Source organism: Mirounga leonina, unplaced genomic scaffold (assembly GCF_011800145.1).
Source record: "Mirounga leonina isolate KUSES-001 unplaced genomic scaffold, KU_Mleo_1.0 Mir_151, whole genome shotgun sequence".
NCBI lineage: Eukaryota > Metazoa > Chordata > Mammalia > Carnivora > Phocidae > Mirounga > Mirounga leonina.
Genome location: NW_023270377.1, coordinates 6,427,527 through 6,452,653, shown reverse-complemented (window position 1 = coordinate 6,452,653; position 25,127 = coordinate 6,427,527). Strand labels below are relative to the sequence as shown.

The 25,127-nt window shown below is 46.1% G+C and overlaps 1 protein-coding gene and 1 non-coding gene across 6 annotated transcripts in view; both read left to right on the top strand.

Moving 5' to 3' along the window:
• The first annotated feature begins 592 nt into the window (after window positions 1-592).
• ATG16L1 (autophagy related 16 like 1) overlaps window positions 593-25,127 on the top strand; it is a 46,971-nt gene continuing 22,436 nt past the window's right edge. For 3 of the 5 annotated variants that reach the window (XR_004679567.1, XM_035006834.1, XM_035006832.1), the window contains exons 1-10: window positions 593-858; window positions 4,339-4,432; window positions 8,425-8,530; window positions 9,243-9,316; window positions 10,196-10,447; window positions 15,281-15,346; window positions 17,941-18,027; window positions 18,686-18,742; window positions 19,625-19,727; window positions 23,128-23,233. Coding sequence is in view for 4 of the 5 variants with exons in the window: in XM_035006834.1 (XP_034862725.1) it covers window positions 744-858; window positions 4,339-4,432; window positions 8,425-8,530; window positions 9,243-9,316; window positions 10,196-10,447; window positions 15,281-15,346; window positions 17,941-18,027; window positions 18,686-18,742; window positions 19,625-19,727; window positions 23,128-23,233 (1,060 nt within the window). In the remaining variant the exon portion in view is untranslated. Of the gene's footprint in view, window positions 859-4,338; window positions 4,433-8,424; window positions 8,531-9,242; window positions 9,317-10,195; window positions 10,448-15,280; window positions 15,347-17,940; window positions 18,028-18,685; window positions 18,743-18,956; window positions 19,005-19,624; window positions 19,728-23,127; window positions 23,234-25,127 lie in introns of all 5 variants that reach the window. The other 2 variants (XM_035006835.1, XM_035006833.1) reach the window with 2 other exon arrangements.
• LOC118012763 lies at window positions 20,636-20,910 on the top strand. The gene has a single exon (XR_004679824.1).

Genomic DNA, 25,127 nt, shown 5'->3' with positions numbered 1-25,127 from the left:
AAAACCTGTTCCCAAGGGCAATGGGACACTCTTGCCAAAGAATAAAGCAGCCAGACATTTGGATAGGAAGATACCGGGGGTCCAGGTGAAGTGAGGCTTGCAATGCACCAGGCACAGCGCTCACTGCATTACATAGGTTATTCCTTCTAATCCTCACGGCAACCCTGAAGAGGGCATCATTAGGGTCCCCGTTTTACAGATTAGGAAATTGAGGCTTTGCAAGACTGCCACTCATCTAGGGTCATCCAGTTACTGTGCGGGGAGTGGCCCCCACTTCTGCTTGTAAAGTGAGGCGATACAGAAAAGAAAGGCAGGCCAAAAAATATATAGATCGGGGGAAGGCAGCGAGGAAACGTAAACTGACAGGCGGCTCCTTCCCCGTCCCCTTCTCGCGAACAGCCGAGGCTCCGGCGTAGCCCGCACGCCTCCCAGCGGCTGCCTCTCTAACCCCTGCGCTTCCGGCCTCGGGAGAGCGTCATTAGCCAGCGCCTTGCGCCGCCACCGGGCACGCGCGTGCGTGCGGCGTAAGACGTCGGGGGAGGAGGCGGGTTTTCCGGCCCTGACCAAAACCCTTTCCGGCAGGAGCCGGAAGACCGTCCCGGACGGCGCTGGGGGCGGCCTGTGCGTGGAAGTGAGCTCTGGGCCGCCGGCCTCCCGGCGTCCGCTGGTCGCCTATGCTGCGGCCCGCGGCCGCCAGCCCCTCCTCGGATTGGCGGCGCTAAGGCGCCGGGGCAGCGCGCGAAATGTCGTCGGGCCTCCGCGCCGCCGACTTCCCCCGTTGGAAGCGCCACATTTCGGAGGAGCTGAGGCGGCGGGACCGGCTGCAGCGGCAGGCATTCGAGGAGATCATCCTGCAGTGTGAGCGGCGGGCGGGCCCGGGGGCCGGGCGGGCTGGCGGGTGGGCCCCGCTGCAGCGCGCTGGGCGCCAGCAGGAGCCGTTGGCCGAGCCTTGGCGTCGCCCGCGCGCCTTGCGGCGGCCCCACAAATCCTGCCTTTTTTGGGGGTCTTACCCTCTTTGACTTTAGAGGGTTTTGCCTACTAGATTGTGTGTTCTTCGTGGGCAGGCACCGTTCGTGCTTGTGCTTGTTATCCCAGCATCAGTGCTTGTGCGCTTGAATAAGCTCCAGAAACGTCCAGTTCTGGGCCTCGTGTTATTGAAACGGTCTCAGCCTGCAAGCATTAACTCGCGTACTTAACACTGTTCTCTGAGTGTAATGAAATGCTCAGCTTTTGATTCCTCAGACCTCTCGTTTTTACTCCATCTTGGTGTTCTTTAACTGGTACACATTTTGAGTCCCACTGGTTGGTTGGGACATCGTTACTGGGAACTTCAATATGAAAGAGGTTTTCTCCTCTCCCCACCCCTGTCTGCAGTTTGAATGCAAAAGTGTTCGTGCCCTTAGATGAGTCCTCATGAGCATTTCCTTGCCCCCTCCCCAATTTTACGTAACTAATGAACGGCACATTTGGGGCTTTCTTCGGTCCTTCGGTACCACCTACCCCTTGAAGTAAGCCTGACAAGTCTGGAGTTAATGTTGATGATGAGATTCAAAGTAATAGTCGCCTGTTAATGAATTCTGATTGTGCTAAATCCGTGGTTCCCAAACTGATGTGCACATTAGTACCACCTGGATCTTTTAAAAAATTAAAAAGCCCAGACCAATTAAATTGCAGTAAGTAAGGGCGGGACACGGGTATGACTGTTTTTTGATGCTCTCCAAGTATTTCTTTTTTTTTTTTTTCCCCAAAGATTTTATTCATTTATTTGACAGAGAGATAGAGAGCACAAGTAGGCAGAGGGAGAGGGAGAAGCAGGCTTCCCGCGGAGCAGGGAGCCCGATGCAGGACTCGATCCCAGGACCCTGGGACCATGACCTGAGCCAAAGGCAGCCGCTCAACCGACTGAGCCACCCAGGCGCCCCTCTCCAAGTATTTCAAATGTGCAGAGTGGTTTGAGTGCTTTGGTAAATATGCGGCGTGTGTTATTTCTCTTTATCTTCTCAAAAATTCGGTGAAGCGGGTGCTGTTGCCTTTCTTACACATGAGGAAACTGATGCTGAGCGAGATTAAGACTTCTTTGGGTAGGCAAAACAGATTCGTGTTGGAGCCTGGATTTGAACACAGACTTGATGGCTCCTAACTTTTGCATTTTGTTTTTCTCACTGGGGTTCCGAAGAAATGACCCTTTCTTGCTTTCACTGAACCCACCCTCTTAAAAGGATGGGAAGAAAAGCGAGGTGATGTACCTCTGTTGTGCTAATTCCTTGTACTCTTAAGAGATCCTCACAGCCAGAAGCACAGAAAGCCCCTCCCACTCAAACGTGATGCCCACATGGGTTACATAAATTCAGGTGGTCAGGTGTTTATTGGGTGCTTTGTCTTAAAAGCTAAAATACACTTACAGTCACATTGGGCTGGAAGTCTGACTCCACATCTTACTGATCTTTTCACTTACCTTTCTGAGTCTGGTTTGCTGCATCTATAAAAGGGGCGGAGCTTGCCCTGCCTGCTTCGTAAAAACTGTGTATAAGTGCTCTGAAAGCCATTTACGAAATAGTCTATAAACAGAAATTGCTGTAATTGCATTGACAGAGATTGAATGGTTTTTCTGCATTGAAAATAGTCATTTTGATGGGAGGGGGGAGGATGTAGGAGAAAGATCAGAAGATGATCATCCTGGAGAGGGAACACATCATTAAACAGCTGTGATAAATAGTGCATGCCTGAGGGGTTAGGAGCCCAGACTGATATGAGAGGCGGTTAGGGGGCTGGAAAGCAAGACAACCTTTGCCTATTAAGAGTTTTTTTCTTTAGGTCAGCGATTGACATTTGGGGGGTCACTTCCATTTTGCCTGTGGAACACCTTCACTCCTCTCCTCTTGCCTTCCCAGGCCAGTCAAGTTCAAGTTCAGCCCCTGCCTCTGAACCTAAAGAGAAAGCTGAAAAGAGACTGTAAGGACAGGTGGCAGCTTCCCTTCAGCTAGATCCTTCTTTTTAGTGAGAGGGACTTTTAGGGAGGGTCCCTCTTGAATACTCCTGTCCTTTGAAAGACCTAATATCACAGGGCGCCCAGCTCTGGTGTGACATTTTGAAGATCTTATTAGAACCCTCTGATGTGAGTGAACACCCAGGGTTGGAACCATACTTCCCTGTTCTGCTGAACTGCTTGATTAAAATAATCTAAATCAAGAATATTTCTGTTTCTTCCCAGGAGTTCCATTTCCATATTTAAAAGAGAAGTGAGACTCAAGACTCTTTAAGAAGAAAGATAAACCCTTCCAACAGCAATATTCACTAGCATAAACCCTATCAAAATTTTGTTCTAGAGCAGTTCTAATCTCAGACTTTTAGGATTTGTGACAGTCCCCATCAAATGTAGCTGTTCAACAAGTTTCCCATGATCAATCTCTTATTTTGCTTAGTGCCCCCTCCCACCTTGCCAGTTCCTGTGTGACTGTCATTCCTAACTACTTGTACTTTGAATTCCTGCACCATGTTTCCTGTCACATTTGTTACTTTCAGAAAGAAAATTCATATTCTTCCTTAGGTTCTCCACTCTTGTGTTCTTTGACAATTAGCATCTTCCAGCCAGTCGCCTGAGCAAGGAACTTCAGAATAATCTTTGACTTCTTACTAGTAAATGTCTGTTTATGTCACTGCCTGCTTTTAAAATCTTTTATTTTACCATTGCCACTAAGAAAAGGTCTGAATTTTTCATTCTGCTCTTTCATGTGTTGGTTCCAACTTTAATTTCTATCCACTTGCGAGATAACTGCTGGCCCTCCTGCCTGGACTCTGTCATCTTCACCTGTAAAACCATCCAAGCATATGAATAAAGATTACTCTCCTAGTTCTTTTTATACTTGACCCTCTGCTATACTTGAGCTCCTTGTCCATATTTGTATCTCTAGTGCCCTGATCTAAAAATTACATTTTCCAAATGTAATAATAAGGTAAAGCTCTTTCACATTGCTTAGAGGTGCATAACATTTCATTTTTCCAGTGTGTTTGGTTTTTTTTGTTTTGTTTTTTGAATCCTGAGATAAACATAGGTAAGTGCGGGACATTCTTGTAGGGATGTTTCCACAGGTTCCTTTGGCTGGCCCATTCGTGCTTAGGCCAAGAAACTTCGAAGGAGTGTATGTTCCTGGGTTTTGGACAGTTGCTACAATTGCTGTCAAAGGGCAGCACCTGGTACTTTGACACCTAATGAAAGTGAAACCTACCCAGCTGTCCCCTGTTGGTTTTTTTGGTCCAGATATTTATAGGATATTAAGTAGTAATAAGGTGTACATTGGTTATAATAAATAATTTATTTCTTCTTTTCCTTTTTAATAGATAACAAGTTGCTAGAAAAGTCAGATCTTCATTCAGTGCTGGCCCATAAGCTACAAGCTGAAAAGCATGACATCCCCAACAGGCATGAGATAAGGTATTTTGAAACTATCCTGTGTTGCTTGTGTCTCTTCAGTTGAAACGGGTCTCAGTTCAGCTGTCACTTCTCTCATTGAGAGGTACTGTTTCTGTGCTCCAGTTTTTGTCAGTTCCTTTCAGATAAGAACTTGTGAAGCAAGTAACTAAAATCCTCTCTGAGGGTACGTACCCACCCAGAAGGCTTATCAGTAGGTGCTGTAACCCTGAGAAGTCACTCAAGGCAGGTAACTGGGCCAATTCCTCCTTCAGCCTACTGGGTTCGCTTTTTCTAAATAATCACACCAGTAAGCATTCTTGAGCAAATTTACATAGATCTTGTTAATACAGGATTGACTGGTGCATAAAGTGCTTTTTATACAACACAGGTCTCTATTTGATCCTTTTTAAGTTCAGTGGTTTTCATCATATTTTAATAGAGTGTGAAATTAAGCTAGCAGGTTGCAGCAAGCTTTTTTTTTTTTTAAGAAAGGTTAGGAAAAACCTGCATTTTAATAGAAAGGATAAGTATTGTTTCATTAAATACGAACATATGTGTTCATGGTGGGGAGTTTGATGTGTTTACGTGGGTCATTCATGCAAACTATTTTTTTTTTCTTTTTAAGGTTTTTTTCTTATTGAGAGAGAGAGTACGCATGAGCAGGGGGAGGGTTAGAGGGAGAGGGAGAAGCAGACTCCCTGCTGAGCAGGGAGCCCAACTCGGGTCTCGATCCCAGGACCCTGGGATCATGACCTGAGCTGAAGGCAGACACCTAACTGGCTGAGCCACCCAGGTACCCCGTAAGCTGTATTTCTTTTTGAGGGTCATGGTCCAAAAAAATCCAAAGTCAGACTTTATCAAAAACAGTTTAAATAGAATCATTCTATAGTCTTACTGTCTTTTTCCAGATGTTTATCATGTTTGCATATTAAATTTGAGGGTCCATATGGGAACAGTACCCATTATTGCTCTAGAATTTATGTACTTTTTTGCATATCAGCTAACAGCAACTGTAAGAATAAGTTGGTAGTAATTTAAGAGTTTTTTTAAGCCCAGAAATGCGAGGTATAGCCGAATTTATTTATACCTGTAGCTAAATCTGCTCTATAACTGCCTGCCATCCATGTTTCCTCATCTGGTCTCATGGCTGACCAGAGGGGGAAAGAGGAACAGATGGCCCAGCCCAGGTTCTGTCCTTGCTTAGTAATAAATTCAAGCAATCGTTCTTGGCCTGTGGCCCTGGGAGGCCTACTGTAGTATTTAAAATATTAGTTGCAATGTTCTGGTCAATATTAGGTATAGAAAATGCCATTTTACCTTTTTCATCTAAATTCAATCAACTGAAAACTTGAAATAGTTTGTTTCTACCTAGTTAGACTCTTGGTGACTATATTTCTCTATCCTTTCTTGGTCAGTCAAGCTCATTTGCTTGGAAAGTTGCTATAAATAAGTATACAACAATTCTTTTGACTGAATATCACTGGAATGGTAATTTAATTGCAGGTCCTTCCTTTCCTAAAAACTCGAGTTCCTAATCAGGCCTCTCCTCCTGACTGCCTTGTTTCTATTAATGGTTTTCTTTATTTTCCACAAGTCATCTATGATTCCTTTTTCCCTCAGTGTCCTGCCCCTCCTCGTTGGTAGTCACTCACTCGGGCATGTTCATTCTTCACTCATACGCTCTTGTGGGTCTGTCCCTTAGTCCAGTGGGGGAGACCAGCCCGAGGAGGTGTTTGATGGTGCCATAAGGGTATTTACAGAAGATGGGCCTGGTGGTTTCTTTCTCCCTTCTGTCTCTCTTTAAGTTCTGTCCGTATTATCCTAGTTATTCTTAAAACACTACAACCGATGCTTAAAAAGCTTTATCTGGATCAATAATTATCTGAGTCCCTTCTGAAGTGTCTTAATCCCTTTGCTTTCTGCATAGATTGTAGTATGAAGTGGTTAATTCCAGGCATTTTCTATGTGTGCTTCCTAGATGGTAGCATCTGGCAAATTGTTAGAAATACAGAATCTTGGGCCCCACACCAGACCTACTGTTTCAGAAAGTCGGGGGGGGGGGGTGTAAAGCCCATAATCTGTAATTGGGTGATCCTGAGAATCCCTGCTTTAGACCATGGCTGCTCCGGAGTCCATCCGCAGCACCAGGCGTGCAGTGAGTGCCCTGCTCTTTAGAGAAGGGACTAGTTTTACATTTGCATATTTCACAGTGCTTTGCATTAACATAAGAGGATTTGATAAAAATAATTTCTAGTCCTGCCTAATTTAGGATGGCTTCTTGTACAGTGTGTTCCACTTTCTAATCTCTTGGCTTCTACTTCGTGGGCGAAGATTGGGGAAGCATTAGGTTGCCTCAAAGGATGAGGCATTAGGATGGGCTTAGAACATGTCTTAAAAATACCTTTAGACATCAAGGGTGACGTCAGGAGGGGGTGTCACACTGCTCCCTTTCCCCTCTTGTTTATGATAGGGCATATGGAAGGGGCTCTTCTCCCCCTCCCTTTGGGGGCTGGTGTCCTGCTTTTCCAGTGTCTCCATCTTGTGCTTTCCCTGGGTGGTGGCTTAAATGTCTGTCATCTGATGGTTCTCCTGTGTAGCTGCAGCCGAAACCCCGGTCCTGAACTGAAAACGCACAGTTCAGTCACCTGCTATTTCTGACGTGGGATGCAAACCGCGCCGAGTCTCCAAAACTACATCGACTGTTGGGGGTGTCTGAGCTGAGTTCTGTGGCTTCAGATATGTCTGTCTGCTGACAGCTTCTACTTGTCCGCCTCTGGCTTGGACCTCTGTACTTGACATGCAGACTCCGGTACCCGGTTTCCACTCCACACACCCCCTCGGGTGTCCACACTGCACTCTTCAGGCCTCCTCCCAAGCCCTAGTCCTTCCCATCTCAGTAGGTGGCATCTGCATTTTTCTCAGTTGCTCAGGCCCAGAGCCTAGGGGTCCTCATCGTCTCCCGCCTTTCTCTTAGACTGCACAGCTAACTCAAAAGGCAGATGCTGTGGGCTGTCTCTTCAGAACGGATCTAGGGTCTGCCCGCACCTCACTGCCTCTACTGCTACCAGCTTGAGCTGAGCTGGCCTTCGGACAGCTCAGTAACAGGTCTCCGTGTTCTGCCCCTGCCCCTCAGCCGTCTGCTCTCCACTCAGCACCATGGCAGTCCTTTTACAACTTGTTATTCCTCTGCTCACAGCACTGCAGCGTCTTCCAGTCACGGTCCCTAGAGGAGCCTGGGAGGCTCTGCGTGGTCTCCCCACCTCCTCCCTGCCTGTCTTGTCTACCCTCCACGCGGGGCTCCGCTCGTACTTTCTCCGAGGACACCAGCTGTGCCGCCTTCTCCAGGCCTTTCTGACCCTCGACGTTCCCTCTGCGCGGGAGGGCGCAGCCTCCAGGAGCCATGTGGCTTGCTCCTTACTTTCTTCCGGTCTGCAGTGATGTTCTCTCAGAGAAGCCTTCTCTGAGTGCCCTGCTCGGAACAGGAGCCCTGTTGCTCTGTCCCCTTTACCCTGCTTAGTTTCTCTTCACGGCGTGTCTGACCGCTGGACCCCACGTGTTTACTTATTTGTTGTCTGTCTGCTCTTAACCAGTTATCGGTCGCCTGAGAGCAAAGCTTTGTGTTCACTGCCTTCTCCCCGGGTCCAAGGTCACCGCCTGGCACATAGTTGGCACTCAAACATTTGTCAAGTGACTGGACCTTGTTGTCTCCTCCACGTTTACTGAAACCTCATCTGGAATCCATGCTTTGTTTCTGACACGACCTGTGGCTTGGGTTGTGGTTGGTTTATTTGACCGTGTGTCTCATGTTTCCTACCTTCTACTTCAGGTCTGTAGTGGCCTAGAACCACCTGGGCCCGGAGAAAGTGAACAGCTTTATTGGCTGTGTTGTCATGTATAGGTTCGAAATTCTGAGGTTACTGTGTCACTGCCGGACTGAAGAGGTTTGGGGTCTGATTTTTTTTTTTCCTTTCCTTTTTTGCACGTTCCTTCATCTGCCTGGTTTGGGGACTTAGTCCCGGACACGATGGTGCCTGGAATGATAGTCAGCTACAAGAGATGGCCCAGCTGAGGATTAAACACCAAGAAGAACTGACCGAACTACACAAGAAGCGTGGGGAGGTACCGATAGCCCCTCCTCGCCTCTGCTCTGTGCGGGCCCCGCGGTGGGGAGAACAGGCGGGCGGGCACTGGCACTAGAATCTGCAGCCATCCTGGCTACATGAGGCATCGTACTGTCTCTGGGAACGCCGCATCCAGAAAGCTGAGGGCTTTCCCTCCGTCAGCAAGAGGGCAAGCCACTGGGCTAACTGCCGGGCGCCACACTCCCAGGTGGCATGAAAGGTCCAAGTAGAGAAACTTCCGAATGAAGGAAGCCTGCTGCCTGTTCCAGGGCAGATCTCGCTAATACCTTCCTAAAGTGTTTGAGAGTGAACCCGGCAATTTCTGAAAAATTCATTATGAAAAAAAGTCCTGGGCTGTGTTAATCCTGGGTGGCTGTTTGATGGCAAATTATGAGAAAATGCAAGTTCTCATCAATGCAGCTGAATTGATCATTTTATCAGCTGAAGAGCGTGAAAGGTGGCTGCGGTGGGGGGGACAGACGGGTCCTCAGCGGGAACCTGGCAGTGACCTGTGATATTTCCCATTGTTCCCATGAGCATCCCCATCGACCCTCCTGGTCCTCGCTACCACCCAGCTCGTTTCTTCCTGGTGCCTTGGCCCAACCCAGCAGGGCACCTTTTCTTTCTTAAAAATAAAAGAGCCCACTGTTGTTTAGTTTCCTGCTGAGGTCCTGAAATCTCTCACTGATGCAAGTGTTCTTCTTCCCCAGTTAGCTCAATTGGTGATTGACCTGAATAACCAAATGCAGCAGAAGGACAGGGAGATGCAGATGAATGAAGCAAAGTGAGTAGAGACGACACCTCCTCTGGGGCTGGCCATGGAGTTGCACTCTCTGTTTTACTGTACTTTTGTAGGCGGGGCCAGTGGTGATTGCTGGCAAATGGTCACCACAGGGGACTCAGCAAGAGTGTCATTTCTGTGCCTGCATAGCCTAGGATTTTTTTCTACCTGCTCTAAGGATGGCAGAGGCAAGGGCAGTGCCCTCAATCTTCCAGGTTGCCAGTATGCCGCTGGGAGGTACCCTTGGCCCTTGTGAGTGTCCCCGAAGCATTTATGGCTCTCCCTGTGGCCACTGCATAGGAGAGCTGGCATCTTCTGTGGTGGAGATGGGGCCAGGGTATGTGAGCCTGTGGCCCTTGGAAACAGGGATGAATTTGTCGGCAGGATAATCCTTGACCAGGGAGAAACCTGGGATTCCAAATCCTAGGACCTTTGAGCTGGAGGGGAGCCTGGGTTTCATCTATGCCTTTTTCCCTTGCTCTGCAGACAGGGGTCTCTAAAGGCTTAGAAAGGCATCTTTGCTCATTGAGTGATAGAACCGATGGAATGTGCAGAATTTCTAGCCTCCTTTTAAGCCCCTGTTAGTACTCTATTTAGGCATCAAAAGTTCCCTTTTCAGATCCTGCTTTTCTAGTCATCCCCTGGATGAATTTCACCCTAGGTAATTCCTCTCCTAATGGGCTTGTCCTGTAAACCACTGGGGCTAGGCTTGGCTAAATGAGATGTTCAAAAATGTGAAGAGTCCTCCGTGGCACCTGGTGTGATGGCTAAGGTTATTGTAGGGGGCCCATGCTCACAGAGCTCCAGCACCTGGCCAGGTGCTCTGGCTCCTCATGGGGCTCCGGAGTGGCCCCATTCCTCTTCTCCACGTCCCGCTTTCAGAATTGCAGAATGCTTGCAGACTATCTCTGACCTGGAGACGGAGTGCCAAGAACTACGCAGTAAGCTTCAGGACCTCGAAAGAGCCAACCAGACTCTGAAGGACGAATATGATGCTCTGCAGATCACGTTTACTGCCTTGGAGGAGAAACTGAGGAAAACTACTGAAGAGAACCAGGAGCTGGTCACCAGGTGGATGGCCGAGAAAGCCCAGGAAGCCAATCGCCTAAATGCAGAGAATGAAAAAGATTCAAGGTGGGACATCAGTCCACAGGTAGTGGTTTCCATTTTTAATAAAGTAGAGCCTGATTCTCTGAAAAGACAAAAATGAACCTGTCAGCTCTGATGAGGGAGAATGGGACAGCCGGCCAGAAAACACTAATAAAATCAGAAATCGCAGTGGTGCGTGTAAAACAGATTTGCGTTTATAAGAACAGTTTTACAGCTGAGCGGAGGACTACTTTCCAAAAGGGCTTTGGCCCATACAATTTTTGCCAGTGAATTCTTTTCAGTGTTTCAAGAAGAAAAGCTAATTCTTGAACAATAGAAGGTCAATCAGGGGGCGCCTGGGTGGCTCAGTCGTTAAGCGTCTGCCTTCGGCTCAGGTTATGATCCCGGGGTCCTGGGATCGAGCCCCGCATCGGGCTCCCTGCTCGTCGGGAAGCCTGCTTCTCCCTCTCCTACTCCCCCTGCTTGTGTTCCCTCTCTTGCTATGTCTCTCTCTCAAATAAAATATTTTTTTAAAAAAAAAGGTCAATCAGAATTAGAAAAAGATTGGAATTGCCCCCATCCCTAATTTTATAAAACCATTCATACCCATACCAAGGCTCTTGGTAGTATAACAAGAGGACTACAGTCTAACCTCACGAAATATAGATGTGAAATTCCTAAGATTCACTGGTACCTTTGTTTTTTTTTTTTAAGAGAGTGTGTACATGCACAAGGGGTGGGGTGGGGGGGAGCAGAGGAGGAGAGAAAAATCTTAGGCTCCACACCCAGTGCAGAGACTGATACTGGGCTCCATCCCACAACCCTGAGATCGTAACCTGAGCCGAAATCAAGAGTCAGATGCTTAACTGACTGAGCCACCCAAGTGCCCCAGTACCTTTTTTTTTTTTTTTTTTTTTTAATTTACTGCAGTCCTACTAGGATTTATCCCAGGAATTAAAAGATGGTGTATCTGGAAATCAATTAAATCTGTCACCTTGGATGATAAACTATAGAGCCACTTTAGTAGAGCCCAAAAATGCCATTTGTTCAAATTCAGTTCCCAGTCCTGATAAAAACCCTTGAACTTGGAACAAAAGCTTTTAATAAAAACACCTGTCTGCAACCAACAGCCCATAGGGTTCTTAACAGGGAGGCCTTCCACCCTAGACACCAGGAGTCGGTCTTGGTGGAGGGAAATGTGTGTGTTGAAAATTCCCACGGAGAGTCTAACATACATATTGAAACCAGGAACAGAAGAAGGAAGGGCTCACTGTCTCCCAACTCTGACCAATGTTTTGGCCATCTGACGAGATAGGACACAGAATGCAAGGCCACTAGAAAGGGTGGGGGCTCATGCTCATCCACCTAGAAAGCCTAAGCAAATCCACCAAGAAAACCAACACTAAGTGGTCAACAGATTAGAACATAACGATTTTAAAGCCATGTCTGTAGTTTAGGATTTGAGAAGATTGTTGCAGTTAATCTAAAAGAATGAAAATATAAGTGTCGTAAGTAATAATGATTACTAATCCTACCAAATAATGTTCAAGTTGATTTCAGAATCTGTATAAAAACTGAAAACATAAGGTAGAGGTAAAAAAATGTGATTATCTGCTCTTTATGAAAAATTTCTAAATAGTATGAGTACTTTCCAAACATTAAAAATAATAGAAGTAAAAAGTGGACTGTATAAAATTTTCAGATTTCTTAAAAGAACACAGAAATAATCAAGGAGGACATGCGATTGTCATGTAAATATCCTAACGTGGAGCTAATAAGACAGGCGAGCCCTCAGACAGACAGACATGAGGCACAGGGAGTCGCTGAAAGCAGGTGTCCTTGCGGTCAGGGAAGCTGGCCCAGAGGGCTGTTGGGAGGAAGGGGGAAGCCCCTTCACATTGTCCATGGGAAGCCCATTCCACCACCACCTGAAGGGCACCTGGGTGTGACCTGAGAAGTGTTCCCACTTGTTGGACTTCATCCTAAGCAAGTCCTGAGACTTGGTCACGGGTATTATTTTGTGATGGCACATTACTCATAGTATTGAAAAATAAGCAGTATCTCCTTACGGGGAGAAATAAATTGTTATATTTTCATACAGTGCAGTTTTACAAAGTCATCCAAAAATACACGTCTTAGGAGTATTCAGTGACTCGAGAAAATGCATATAATTAATATAACTGAAAATAAGATAGGAAATCTTTTCATAGGACATGATGCAAAATTTGAATGAATTCGAAAGATTAAAAAGGAATTATACCGTTAATGGTGTTTATTTCTTCGTGGTGAGACTGTGGCTTTTCTTTTCTCATTTTATACTTCTCTGTATTTTCTAACTTTTTTAAGTTTCTATCGTATTAAAAAATGAGCTGTCCTTTTTTATTCTGTCTTGTGTTTACATTTTTTTTTTTAAGATTTTATTTTTAAGCAATCTCTACACCCAACATGGGACTCAAACTCACAACCCCAGGATCGAGAGTCACGTGCTCTACTGACCAAGCCAGCCAGGCGCCCCTCATGTTTAAGTAAAATAGCTTGGCCTATGCTGTGGAGTCTAAGGACAGCTTAAAGTCAGGGAACCCACCAGGGTCACCTGGAAGTCAGTGCAGTGTGTTGAACACCTGCCGAGGGAGAAGCAGGCAGGCGTGTGGTTAAGCTAAGGAAGGGTCCTTGGTCATCACAGTGGACAGGAGAATAATACAAACTTGCTATTGAACATGGGGTGCAAGGCATATTACATGTTTGCCCTTGTTCCTTCCTTTGGAATGTTTTCCTAGGGATTTGCCCCTGGGTGTATTCTCATCTGATTGCGTAGGCGGAGCCTGAGGTTTCTTCACTTTGCTCAGACTTTACTCCTTAGAAGCTTTCCCTCCTTCCTGCCGATCCCCAGGTTAGATGTTCTCCTTCTAGTAGCCTTTGTTTACCTGACTGATAGCATGGCACATTTCATGTTTTGAAGTAGCTGTTCATGTTCTGCCTCCCTCACTAGGCTGAGGTATTTGTCTTCACGGTCACAGTGGCTGATGTATTGGATGCACTTGGGGAATATTTGAACTAAAGAAGGTGCTTTCTTTTTGGTTATTTTAATGAAGGAGGAGCTGCAGGTGCTTTGTCCTGCCTGTGACCCTAGGTCTATCCTTTATCCCTCCCTTACAGCAGGTGCCTTTTGGGTAGACTAGTTGTTCCATGCCCCACACTGAGATTCTGGTTTTCCCTCAAAGGTGGTTCATGGGTCATCTGTTTCAGCTAAGAAAAAATTATTAAGCTTTGTCATTCGTCCTGTAAAACTTAGTTTTCATCTTCCAGATATAAAATTTAAGAATGTAGCACTTAGGTCACTCAGTCGGTTAAGTGCCTGCCTCTTGATTTTGGCTCAGGTCCTGATCTAAGGGTCGTGAGATTGAGCCCTGCGTCGGGCTTCATGCTCAGGGGGGAGTCTGCTTGTCCCTCTCCCCCTCTGCCCCTCCTCCCACTTGTTTGTATGTGTGCACACGCACTCGCGCTCTTTCTCTCTCAAATAAATCTATAAATCTTAAAAAAAAAAAAATGGGGGCGCCTGGGTGGTTCAGTCAGTTAAGCGTCTGCCTTCAGCTCGGATCATGATCCCAGGGTGCTGGGATCGAGCCCTGAGTCGGGCTTCCCTCTCAGTGGGAAGCCTGCTTCTCCCTCTCTTGCTGCCGCTCCCCCTGCTTGTGCTCTCTTTCTCTCTGTCAAATAAATTAAAAAAAATTTTTTTTAATATAATAAAATTAGGAGTATAAGCTGCGACCTCATCCCTTCCCATGATTCAGATATGCCACCTAGAGGACTTCTCCCTGTTTTGAGAATTAACACTGTGGTAGAAGCTTTACAAAAAAAATTCCAGCAGAATTCTTGACTGGGGCTTAATAGCAGTGCTAGAGTCCGGATTAGGGGTTCTCCACATAGAGAGTGAAACCACAGTTAGAGATGAAATTGCCATGGAAGAGAAAACGAGGCCAAGGTTAAAAATGGAGGAGATCCTGGATTTAGGACTTGGGGAGAGACAGAAATTATTCTGACAAGGGGAAATAGTGGACTTGACTGTTTGGCCACATAAAAATTTGTCCACAGCCGAGGGGTGCCTGGGTGGCTCAGTCAGTTAATCAGCCACCTACTCTTGATTTTTGGCTCAGTTCATGATCTCAGGGTCCTGGGATTGAGCCCCATGTGGGGCTTCACGCTCAGTGGGGAGTCTGCTTGAGGTTTCTCTTACTCCCTCTCCTTCTGCCCCTCTCCCCCAGAAATGAATAATCTTAAAAAAAAAAAAAAAATTGGTCCACAGCTAAGACGTCTGTGTTCAGCCCTGGTAAGTGAAGCCATGTGCATTTTGACAGTTCAAGAATCTCATACCTCAGTTTCCTTATCTGTAAAGTAGTGCTGAATCTCAAAGCCCTGTTACAAGGATTGAATGAGTTAAACCCTGGAGATAACAATACCAATACCAAGTCAGAGACAAGTAAATTCTAAGTAAATCTTAACTGTTCACTTTCCATGCTCTTGATATGTTGGTGTCAGACTACTTGCTGCAGAAAGCCGGCTCTTGATGGTGACTAACCCTGGGTAAACCTGACTCGCCTGAGAGGCCCCAGGTCACGACGGGCAGGCTTCTCCCTTGCCAGTTCACTGCTTTCTCTGATGACATAATCCCTCTTCGGGGCTTTGCTCTGGAACCCTTTCTAACAGGGTTCCTTACTGACGTTACTGGTGTGGGTTTGGGACTTCGGTATCTTGGCCCAGGGCAGTTATTTTAGGTGCACTGATGGACTATTCCGATGTGTTAGCAGAGCTAGGAGTTCACTGAGGGCTGAGACGCCGTGCTTTGTTGAAGCAGACCTAACTAGTGGCTTCCTTCGCTAGGAGGCGGCAAGCCCGGCTGCAGAAGGAGCTTGCAGAAGCAGCAAAGGAACCTCTGCCCGTTGAACAGTAAGTAGAGCTATTCCAATCACAACTGCTCTTAGTAGTTGGATTTGCGCTTTTAAAGTGGTTTTGTCATGGTCTTATTTCTGTAAAACCGTTTTATAGATTGTAGAAAGGAACTAAAAGATGCAAGGGAGCCACCAAACTCACTGGTTACCTCCCCGAAGGTTGCTGCAGCTCCTCCTCCTCATCGGCTTTGGCGCCCTCTGAATGGATGACTTCTGCACCCTGAATGAATGACTGCCTTGCTGCTTCCCTCTTGACACCTTGATCCATTTTCTACCCCTCGCTGGGCCTCTTGGAGTGTATCGCTGGGCTGGGGTTCTTTCTCTTGCTCTCCGTTCTTGCACGGTGTGTGACTTTGAGTGGAGGTTTGGGCAAACCTCTGAAGCCTAACTGAAAACAGCCGTTTCTGGGAGCAAAAGGGATTGAATCTGTTTGGAACTTTCCCCGATCTGGAGTTGGGGTGGAGGATCTTCCCCAAGATCTGAAGCTTTGTGTTAAGAGCGGTGGATAGTTTAATGACTGAATTCCCTTTGCTTCTAGTTCACGGTGTGTTCCTTTTCTACTGAAAAAGATTCCGGAATATAGTGTTAGAATTGTGATTTACTGGGTTTTAAAATGTTTTTTGTTTTCTTTTAGAATTTTTTTTTTTTTAATTTGTTCATTTGAGACAGAGAGAGAGAGTAGGAGCAGTGGGGAGAGGCAGAGGGAGAGGGAGAAGCAGACTCCCCGCCGAGCAGGGAGCCCGATGCAGGGCTCGATCCCAGGACCTGGATATCATGACCTGAGCCGAAGGCAGACGCCCAACGACTGAGCCACCCAGGCGCCCCTGTTTTTTGTTTTCTTATAAACGGAGGGGACTGGTTTGAATTCAATTAGAGGAGCCATCCACCAGACAAGGTGTTAATTTATAAGGAAAAAAAAGGTTTTCATACCAAGGCTGTGCTTTAGATTTAGAATATGTACACTTTTTCTATACCCTCACATGTGGAAAATAAATCTCAGATGTATTTTCCTGACACTATAAAGTAAATAAATGATTGACCTAGAAATGACAGCTTACAAAAGCATCATTTGTCTGCCTCCCAACTGTAGCATAAACAGATAACTGGGTGTGACACAACTTAGGTCAAGCATGCTGCCCAAGAGCTCGTAGAAAGGGGCCAAGGGAAGCTGACCTGGGAGTGCCTGACTGTAAACGCCTGTTTGTCGTCTGTGTGCTTCCCAAAGAGTGGAGTTTCTGGGGCAAAGGACATTTCTATCTTTGAAGGGTTGTGATAACCAGTTGCCACATCCTGGTATTTTCTTGTGGCCCTGGGTCTTTGCACAGTTCCAAGTGTCTTCATGTCTGTCGCGTTCTGAAAGCATTTGCATAGGCTCGGCTCCAGGTCGCTACTCTTGCTGTCTCTGCCGCTCTGCTGTCATCCTTGTGTGGACACGAGTGACTCCCCCAAACTGCAACCACGAAGAAAAGAAAGGCCAGCCTTGTTCTCTTTCTTCAGGCCTGCCTTTGTTCTCCCCTACATCCTGGCCTAGACTGGGGTCAGTTGCGTGGAAGCCTAAAATCAATAGCCAAGGAAAACAAATGGTCTTTGACTTGGTTTAACTTGCTTGGTAACAAGTTAAGTATATATTTACATAATCCAGATAATTAATCATGGAAAAATCTTGCTCTCAAGTTCTAAGGAGTCCTAACATTAGGTGATAAAGGCGTGGGTTGTTACGTTTTATTACTTTACTTCTGGTTGCAACTTGGTAGGAGGTCATTAAGACCAAAATAATTACTTGCCTTCCCCCCCAACCAGGAAAAAGGGGGTGGGGTGAATTCCAGAGGTGCTTTGTATCTGGCGGGATAAGGCGGGTAAACAACAGGGCATTTCTGTGGCTTGATTATTTCACGTGAAGCATGATGGACTCCCAAAACGTGAGAAGCACCAAGTGTTGCAACCTAAGCATAAAATACCCAGAGTCAAAAATGAATTGTGTTGAGATTTGGCTTTCCTGCTTCTATTATTAAGGCAGTATTTAAAGCCGATGTTAATGCAACCATTGACTCCATTGCCCTTCCAGCAAACCGTTTTCTTACTCCCCTGGATGTCCTCCTTGCCCTGTCATTTCCTTGTGCTCCAGAGCCGCCCCAGCCGTTGTCTGTGCCATGCTCAACCCATTGCGTGGGAACTGTTTTTGGCGAGCACTGTGGTCCAGTTGTTTGTGTGCAGGGGCCCTTAGCCACGAACCCGGCCTGAAGGAAAGAATCTCCGTTGGCACTGGATGCCTGGTTCTAGACTTAATAGATCATTCTTTCCTTGCTTTCCAAGTGGGAGCAATGTTTACACCTCAGAGGATCAAAAGATCACTTTTAAAGTTATTTTCAGCTGGAATTCTGGATTTGATGTCAATAGGTTAAACGTTTCTTTTAGTGTCGTTCAGAGCGCGGCTGTTCCTTTTTCTCCAGAGAGCCCTTGGCCGTCTCTGTCACAGCCAAGTCGCGTAGGCTGCGTGTGACCAGGAGACGGTGCTGGCCTTTGCGGAACAGATTCACCACAAAGCTCCTGCCGAGCAGGATCACAGAGTTGGCCTCTTGCCCTTCTTTCCAGGGATGATGACATTGAAGTCATTGTGGACGAAACCTCTGATCACACGGAGGAGACGTCTCCCGTGCGGGCCATCAGCAGAGCGACCAGGTAAGTAGCCGGCGCGGGCCAGGAAAGGAGCGCTCATAGTGCAGTCTGACAGCACGTTTGTGGCCGTGGCAGGAGCAGCTCGATGCATCCAGGCCCCTTGCTGGAGCGCCCGGCCCCTCCTGCCTGCACAGCTGTGGAGATGGTGGGCTCCTGAGTGTCTCCATCTTCCTTAGGTCACCTTGTCATGGGAAGCAAGCCCCCCTAGCGCTGCCACCACCCTGTGAGGTGGTGGCTTCCCACAAGATGGACAGTTACACCTTGTTGGGATGAGTATTTAGATCATACTGTTTGCTTCGTACTTGGGTTCCAGGATTTTTTCTCTTTGCTGAATAAAGCAGGACTGAAAGGATGGGGATTGGTTGTTAACAGCCAACACTGTTAGGTCAGATTGCCCGAGTCATTGTCTAAAGCACAGTTTCTAGGACAGTTAATTTAATGCGAGGGAACCTCGTGTCTTTTAAAACTAACGAAGCTGGGTCCTCCCTCTTGCCTTCCCCCTGTTTTCTGATGGTTTGCTCCTCTGAGGGGTTTCTTCGCTGGGGTTTGGGGACTCGATGGGAAACATACTCCCAGGTACCTATTTTTGTGGACTGTTTTTATTGATGAATCATGGGCAAAACGTTTCTAAGGTTTAAACCTATCCTCCCCTCCTCTTTAGTAAGCGACTCTCGCAGCCTGCTGGAGGCCTTCTGGATTCTATCACTAATATCTTTGGGTAGGTTAGAAAACTTTCACCTTTCCTTGTTAATATGTGTGAATATTCATAAGTATTGTATATGATTTATCACCATTTTTTAAACGTATACCAAAATTTCTGTGGTGCCGAGCGTACAGATGCTTTGACTTCAGCTTTTCACCTAGCTTCTTCCTTTTTTCCTCCATTTTCTTTCTCTTACTCTCGCTGCGTGCTGATCTGGCCTTACTTTTAGTCTGTCCGAGTCTCCCCTTCTGGGACATCACTCTCCTGATGCTGCCAGGTGAAAAGAATACCTTCTCAGCCTGGCATGTGAGCGTGGCTCCTTGATGATTGTGCTGATTGCCGCTTCATCCCCTTCGTTGGATGTGCTTGCGTCTCCCAGGCCACTGTGCATGTTCCTGGGAGCGCTGTCAGCCTCTCGAGCGGGTGACGGTTAGGTTGAGCCCTGCACAGCAGTCACGCTCTCCTCCCTCTCTCCTCTGGCATGCGTTCAACTCCGCCTTGGCCACACTGTACGCTGAGAATGACCGTAACTAGGTGTAGACGTGACCTTGAAGTAGTCTTACCAGAATACAAATGAGCTCCCTCGGAGCAGGCAGTTATATTACGTTAAGAACGTTTTTGCAGCAGTTTATTGGCTGGGAAGCAGTTCTGGGGGATTGCTTTTCATTGTTGGGTTTTGGAGTCCATGAGTTAGTAAGAGGTACAGGTATGTGCTGGATCCCTCTCCGGGTATCGTTTGGGTGAGGATGCCTCTGGTTGGGTGAATTGTTCTGTGGTTCGAAGAGTCTAGGAGGGAGAGGAAGCTACTGTCAAAAGTTGTCTTTGAATCCCTCCTGGGCGTTTGGTGGACAGGAAGCCTTGTGTAATCCTAATATTTTCCTTTATGTTACTTCTTAGGAGGCGCTCTGTCTCTTCCTTTCCAGTTCCCCAGGATAATGTGGATCCTCATCCTGGTTCTAGCAAAGAAGTGAGAGTGCCAACAGCAGCGACGTGTGTCTTCGTAAGTGCGGTTGAACCCCACGTGCCACCAAGCCTTGTGTGCTAACCGAGCTTGACCGTTCAAGGGTCCATTCTCTACAGCAGCTAGCTTTCTATTATTTTATTTAGAGCAGTAGCAAGCTTTTACACCTGTTGGCTGTGTCTGATGGAAGGGTTTGATACATTTTGCTTAGGGACAGAATTTATTACAAACATTTTCTGTAATACAGGACTGGCTGAGAGAGCATCGCTAGCATGAGAAGATGGGACAAGGGAGAAGGAACTAGGGCTGGTGAGAAGTTACAGTAATTTGTGTCATGTTATCACTGGTGGGCTCTAATCTAGAGTGAGATTCTAGTCGGTAGTCTGTTCTGGAAGGTGGGTAAGGGCAGCTGTTTGCTCCGTGAGTTATACCCATATCTGTGTGACTTCCCTTTGTTAGGAGCACAAGGTTGGAAGTAGGAGACAGTCCTGGGCAGAGGACACTGTGATGCTGGGCTCTCAGCTGGAGTTCAGAGCTGGGTGCTAGTAGAAAAGAATAAGCAGGTCCCAGCTGGGGGGACTGAGCAGAAATGGATTCAGGCTGGGGAAATGCGGGGTACCTGACTCGGGGCTGGCAGGTGGGGGTCGGGGCGGGGGGATGGAGAGGCAGAGCCCAGATAGCTGGGCTGACTCGTGGATTACATGGGGTGAGTTAGAGGAGCCAGCTTTCAGGGGAGAGAAAGACTCACTGTAAAAGTGGGAGGGAATTTATATGGGGAAGGCTTACAGTTCCAGGCATAAGGAGGAATCGAGTAGAGATTTCCACACAATGAACCGGCTGAGTGATTTAACCACCTTGTATGTCACAAAGAGAGTCTCCCTCTGGATGAGGAGTTGGCCTGGGGACCATTAAGGCCCCTTTCTGTTCCACTCCTGTGAGTCCCTGGAGGTCAGTGATGATTGGTAAAAGGTCTGATTGCACTTAATGTCACAGCCCCTTCCTTGCCCTCAACTCCCAGCAGCCCATTGTTTTTTCCTGTCACATTGAAGTCGTGTGTATGGGATAATGGAGCAGCTGATAATTTGGGATTCTGTCAGCGTGTGTTTCTGAGAGGATACAGTTCACAGCTGACAAATATCCAACAGAACCAGCTATGCAGGAGATTGAAGAGCGGCAGTCATGGGTGTGATGGTGCATGATCTCAAGTTTTCAATCTGAGACCTCTTAAGTAGAAAGATATAAAAAAAAAAAGAAAAGGAAGGGAATCACATGGAGGCAAAAAGGTTGGTCACCAGCTTTTCAGCAGTGGGACACGAGGGCTGGGTCAGGATCAGATCACCAAGCAAAATAAAGTGATGTTTATATCCCAGTCGGTTAATAGTCATGCTTTCGATAATATTTCAGACATCGTTTTCAGTTCCAAGCAAATGTGACAGTAAGATTTTGTTTTCCCAAAATGATGTTTTAGGCAAGTGATTGATGACCTGTTTTTATTTATTTATTTATTTATTTTTTTAAAGATTTTATTTATTTGACAGAGACACAGCGAGAGAGGGAACACAAGCAGGGGGAGTGGGAGAAGCAGGCTTCCTGCGGAGCTGGGAGCCCGATTTGGGGCTCAATCCCAGGACCCTGGGATTATGACGTGAGCCGAAGGCAGACGCTTAACAACTGAGCCACCCAGGCGCCCCCCGATGACCTGTTTAATAATCTAATATTTATAATCCACATTTTCCACAGTCTTTTTTTTCCCTTTTTATAATGGAAATTTTCCAACATTTGTGTGATAGGGAGTAAAAGAACTTCCGGGTCCCATCATCCATCATCCTGTCAGGCAGCCCCAGTTAGCTGCGTCTGCCAGTTTTATTCTCTCTGCCCCACACACTTTTGCCAGAGCAATTTAAAGCAAATCCCAGACATTGTAGTTCATAAAGATTTCAGCATCCATAGTCTGGTTTTTTTTGTGTGTTTTTTTTTTAAGATTTATTTATTTTAGAGAGGGTGAGGGGGCGGAGGGAGAGAGAGAGTTCCAAGCGGACTCCCTGCTGAACACAGAGCCTGTTGTGGGGCTCAGTTGGACGCCCAACCGACTGAGCCACCCAGGCGCCCCCATAGTCCTTTAAGAGAGGTTTTAGTGACATCTGGTATTCTTTTCTCCCATTCTAGGAGGGCATGCTTTTTACTCCATTTCCCTTCCCATCTTGAACACAAAAAAAGATGCCATCTTTTCAGATTGTTCTAGTTTGGATGCCAGTCTCAAAAACTTCCCTGCGAAGGGGTGCCTGGGTGGCTCAGTCGATTAAGAGTCTGACTCTTGATTTCAGCTCAGGTCATCGGCTCGGGGTCCTGAGATCAAGCTCTCTTTTAAGCTCCGCACTCAGTGGGGAGTCTGCTTGGGATTCTCTCCCTTCCCCTCTGTCCCTTCCCTGTGTGCGCTCTCTCTCTCTCCAAAATAATTAAACTTTTAGAGAAAAAAAATTTCCCTGTGAAGAATTTATTTTTTTAAAGATTTTATTTATTTATTTGACAGAGAGCACAAGCAGGGGAAGCAGCAGGCAGGGGGAGAGGGAGAAGCAGACTCCCCACTGAGCAGGGAGCCCAACGAGGGGCTAAATCCCAGGACCCGGGGATCATGACCTGAGCCAAAGGCAGACGCTTAACCGACTGAGCCACCCAGGCATTCTTCCCTGTGAAGAATTCAAATTCTCCCAAGTGACACCTATTTTATTGAAGGCCTATTCACGATCAGGCACAGTCCTGGGTCACACAACTTGGCAGAAGTCCTTTTCTATAGATGAGCAACTGAGCTGAGACTTCAGAAAGTTAAGAAACTTGGCAAAAGTGACCCTACTAGTACATACTAGTGCCGTATTGTTTCCAGAACTGAATAGAATCCCACTGTAGCACTGATGTATAGTAGCAGGACTGGTATCTGCTCGTATTAGGACTCCATATGAGGATATACTCATATTAGGAAAGCCCATAAAGACTTTATCATGAGAAGCCATGCTGTACTTTGACTACATAGTTTAGCATGTAGCATTAACATAATCTGGCCCAAAAGAGAGGCAGTTAATCAGAGGCTTACTTTTAAGCTATTAAGATCATAGTAGAAGACAGACTGAAATTTCATTTTTCTTAAGAAGAAATAAAATTAATGCAAAGAGAAACTTCAGGCAGTTAGTCTACGGGGATTTTGAATACTCTTTAAGAAGGTTGCAATGTATTTAAATAAGTGGAACTGTAAGTATAAGAATAAAATGGTAACAATCTTAGGAGACCCTGGGCTAGGAATCCAAGTTAGTTTATGAGCAGATCTCCTTCATTTCTGGATGAATGTCGTAACACCTTTGGTTAGGCATCCAGAGTGTTCATTTGTACTGGGCTTTCTCTCGGGAATGACCGTGATGGGGGCTGAAGCAGGGTGCTTGTCTTGCAGGATGCTCACGATGGGGAAGTCAACGCTGTGCAGTTCAGTCCAGGCTCCCGGCTGCTGGCCACAGGAGGCATGGATCGGAGAGTTAAGCTTTGGGAAGTGTTTGGAGGTGAGACCCCAGAGTGCAAAGAGCCTGCATTGGTGACATCTGGTTGACCTTGCTTTCAGGCAATTTTTAAATCATTCACCTTCTTCAAATAGCCTGTATTTTGTGTAAGGAATTACCTGACCAAAGCATTATCACCATCTCAGATGCTATAGCTGAGTGGGTATTTGCTCGGGGTTTTAAAGTAGTGACTAGAAAATGCTCTTAAGTTATGGATTCGTTAGTGTTTATGTTTTCTCAGATATAATTAGAACATCTTCCAAGATAATACAGGCTTTAGAAGCAAAATAAAAAGTCTTAAAGTCGTAGACTTTAGAATTAAACTATACATTGAGCTGAGGTGTGTGCATTTAATAACACCAGTGGCTTTGGCCTAGGGAAAAAGATTGAGGTCACATCTAAGCTTGAGACTAAAAAGAGGGGTGTATCTTTCAGGAAAAATGTATTCAACAAGCCACTTATCATCAAGGGCCGGAAGATCAAGACCTTGTTTCAGAAGTGGCTTCAGAGTACTCAGATGGGAAGCATTAAAACAGGAAATGGGACTTAATGCATCTCTTAGAATTCTGAAGCTGGGGATAGCTCAATTTCAGCATTTTGAGATTTAGTTAAATCTCATGGTTTTTTTTTTAATACAGCAAGGTTGAGGAATAAGGCTGAAGATTTTAATAAGAACCACTTTGTCAGCTTTCCATAGTTGTAGCACTTACATGCCCACTGTCCAACAAGAAGTAGATCCAGCAGGCCTTTGTCTGTGTTATTTACCCCGATCCTCACCACAGCCCCGTGCAGTTTAAAAGGTGGGTATCGCCCCTACTTGACAAGACGAAAACATGAAAACTCAGATTCAACTACTTGATTTACATAGTTGATTTACATGGCTGGTAACTGATTAGGGTGGCAAGAAGGTGGCAGAACCAGGACCTGAACTGGGTCTTCTGACTGCAAAGCCCTTTCTTCCCACTGTGGCCTCCCCTGAGCTATAGAGCGGCTGAAGAAGCATGTGGGTGACTACTTTTGGTATGTTTAGAGCAAGAGCAATCTATTGATCCCTTTGGTTATAATAGATTATCAATAAGGCATCAAATTTGTCTGCCCTGGTCTTTTTTTTTTTTTTTTCCTGGAAAGTGACTCCATAGTTAAATCCCTGGCAGATACAGGTAGTTGAAGCCCATGAAAATTTGTGCCGTTTTACCCAGAAACACCTTATGAATGATAATTGTGAAAATCACGGTAATACAGTAATAAAGGCATATCATAATAATAGTTTTATGAGATTTGGGTTTTTAAAATCTAAGCAGATCATCTGTTTTGATTATGTCTTGTGATTAAATAAAAATAACTCTAGAAATACTTTTTACTTCCTGGTAGTAAAAGCGCTTATAAGAAAATTAGAACCAGGGCGCCTGGGTGACTCAGTCGGTTAAGCGACTGCCTTCGGCTCAGGTCATGATCCTGGAGTCCCGGGATCGAGTCCCGCATCGGTCTCCCTGCTCAGTGGGGAGTCTGCTTCTCCCTCTGACCCTCCTCCCTCTCGTGCTCTTTGTCTCTCATTCTCTCTCGCAAATAAATAAATAAAATCTTTTTAAAAAAAAAAAAAAGAAAATTAGAACCAACCTTTAGTAACAGTGTTAGGTTTTTGCTTCTGTGAAAAGGAAGTAAATGGAAATTAATATTGGCATAATTTGTGTCAATAAAATGAGAACTTTCTACTGGGTCTACAGAAATAACATAGACTGTTTGGCAGCACTTTATATAGTTTTGGGGGCCAAATATCAGTTATGGCCTAATTATAGGGCATTTCTTCTGCAAATCACTTATTCAGTCGGCAGGTTTTTTCTCCTTGGCTAATATTTACTGAATCTTGGAAGAGACTAAGTACAAAAGGCCTTTTATG